General features: G+C 34.2%; 1 protein-coding gene across 1 annotated transcript in view; it reads left to right on the plus strand.

Moving 5' to 3' along the window:
• Nucleotides 1-1911, plus strand: part of LOC21401736 (patatin-like protein 2) — a 3335-nt gene extending 1424 nt beyond the window's left edge. The window contains exons 3-6 of the mRNA XM_010096103.2: nt 500-643; nt 814-1107; nt 1363-1571; nt 1742-1911. Of these exons, the coding sequence (XP_010094405.1) occupies nt 500-643; nt 814-1107; nt 1363-1571; nt 1742-1793 (699 nt within the window). The 3' untranslated portion in view covers nt 1794-1911. The remainder of the gene's footprint in view (nt 1-499; nt 644-813; nt 1108-1362; nt 1572-1741) is intronic.
• The last annotated feature ends 368 nt before the right edge of the window (nt 1912-2279 follow it).

Raw genomic sequence — 2279 nt, forward strand, 5'->3', positions numbered from 1 at the left:
ATATATATATATATATATAAATGACGTTTCCTAATTCCTTCACTTATAGTTCGAGTTGAAACATAAACAGCGTGTCTTTTTGTTTTAACAAGTGTTTATTTTTACATTTTGTACATGTCGTTACATATTTGAACAACAACTAAATGTCGTTTAACGTTTTGTGTTTTTGATGTCCTACCTTAAAACAACATGCAGTTTGTTTTTGCACTTTTAGAAGTACTGTGGGGGAGGGTGAACACAGACGAAGTATAGGATTACTATACTTTGTTTTTGCCTCAAGTAGAAATTAAACATATATGTACTCAATATGAACTCTTCGGTAATTAGTTGATTTTAGGTGTGACTACACTATTAATTAGCAACGTCTTAGTAACATTTTTTTTTTTGGAACAAGTCAGTAACATAGATATAATAAATTACAAGGTATAACTTGAGTATGAGTAGTGTTTGGGTTGGGATGTGTTTGAAAATGTTTGATTTGTATGGTAAAAATTCGCAGGCGAAAAAGAACAAATCAGAGGTAAAATTGGAAGACGTAGTTGTGAGCACGTCAGCAGCGCCTTCTTACTTCCCTTTCAATAAATTTGAAGCAGATGGCAAAGAGCACTTTCTAGTTGATGGGGGACTTGCTGCTAACAACCCCGTAATAATATTTAATCTCCACCTCTTTTTCTGATTTTTACACTTAAAACAATTTCTGATCTTGATGATTCCTGAAAAGAAAATTCTTTTGTAAGGTAAAAAAAAAAAAAACTTTTCTCCTTTTTAAAATTCTATAATAAATTCAACTATTTTTCATATCTATTTGCTCAGACATTGCTAGCAATACGTGAAGCAACGAGGATTTTGGAGAAGGAAAACCCTAGAAACTATAGCCAATTCGACTATAGCAACTTTTTAGTTTTGTCTCTTGGAACCGGCTCACTTGAAAAGCGGCGGGGTCACAAAATTGGCATGGGAGGCATGTTAGATTGGTTGTTCAGCTTTGAAAAAGGATTGTCGCCTTTGTTTGATGTCATGTTTAGGGCATCCGATGACATGGTAGACATTTACACATCCTTTATCTTGGGAAATTACAATGCTCGACACAACTATCTCAGAATTCAGGTAAACGCATGCATATACATAGACATTTCAAATATAAAATAATTCTTTAGACCGTCAGATCATCATCAAGTTCCATTAGTTTTATGTAGTACTTTTTCAGTTTGTTATAATTTCGATTTGATTAAGGTCTAGACAAAAACAATACGTACATAGATTAATCTTCAATATTGTTACCTATTCAAAGAATATGTTAAGGAGCTTATTATAGGTAGTCATGCATACATGTAGAATTGACCATCACATGCGGACGTGTAGGATTATGCAATGAAAGCCCACGAGGCAAAAACAGACGATGCAAATCCAGAAAACCTCAAGAGGCTTGAAAAAGTTGGGAAGAATCTCCTTACTCGGTCTGTTTCAGCGACTCATCCAGACACTGGCTTGCCAGAAATAGCGCATCTTGACAATTCTATGTCTGCTAATCAAAGTGAAAGTGTGACCAGTAATAAAGTTGCTCTCATCAGGTAATTAATTAGAACTCGCGCAGTTTCAGAACAATCATATGAAACCTGCAAAAACATATTTAGATGGGTTTTGATGCTCTCTTTTTATTATTTGTTTGACCTAATTTTCTATTCATTATATGATCATTGCCATATTAATTGGACAATATTGTGATCATACTGTGATGCAGCTTTGCTAAAAGATTGTCCGATGAGAGGAAGCGCTGGCATAGCTTTAAGTAGTAATTATCATCCATACGTGGTTGTTATAATTATTGTTAAATATAATTCTTAATACAAACTCCTCATGTACTCATAAAGTTATATTTGCTCTTACATACTTTCTAAGTAACATCCAAGGTTCGGGAATTGAATAATGATAATTCTTTCTGATATCAGTTGTCTTTATAAACTTTGAAAAGGGAAGCTTGAATAGTATACGCATTAAAATTGCTTTAGTATGATTTAGAGCAGAACATGCACCAATCAGTTTTTGTATAGTACTTCAACTCAATGAAACGTCAATAGTCTCTTGACCTCATGCCTCGCTTCGCAAATTTGAGTTTTTAATTCAAGTTAATATGTGATATTTTCTGAGAGTTTTTAACTGCAGCAGAACAAAGTTAGATGTAATTAGTGCTGTAACTTTGGACGGACCGCCACGACCACTCAAAAAATCTAATTGTGAGCCTGACACCCAAACTCGTTTGCCTGATTTTTTCGGGCCGC

This window comes from Morus notabilis, unplaced genomic scaffold (genome assembly GCF_000414095.1).
Source record: "Morus notabilis unplaced genomic scaffold, ASM41409v2 Scaffold227, whole genome shotgun sequence".
Lineage (NCBI taxonomy): Eukaryota > Viridiplantae > Streptophyta > Magnoliopsida > Rosales > Moraceae > Morus > Morus notabilis.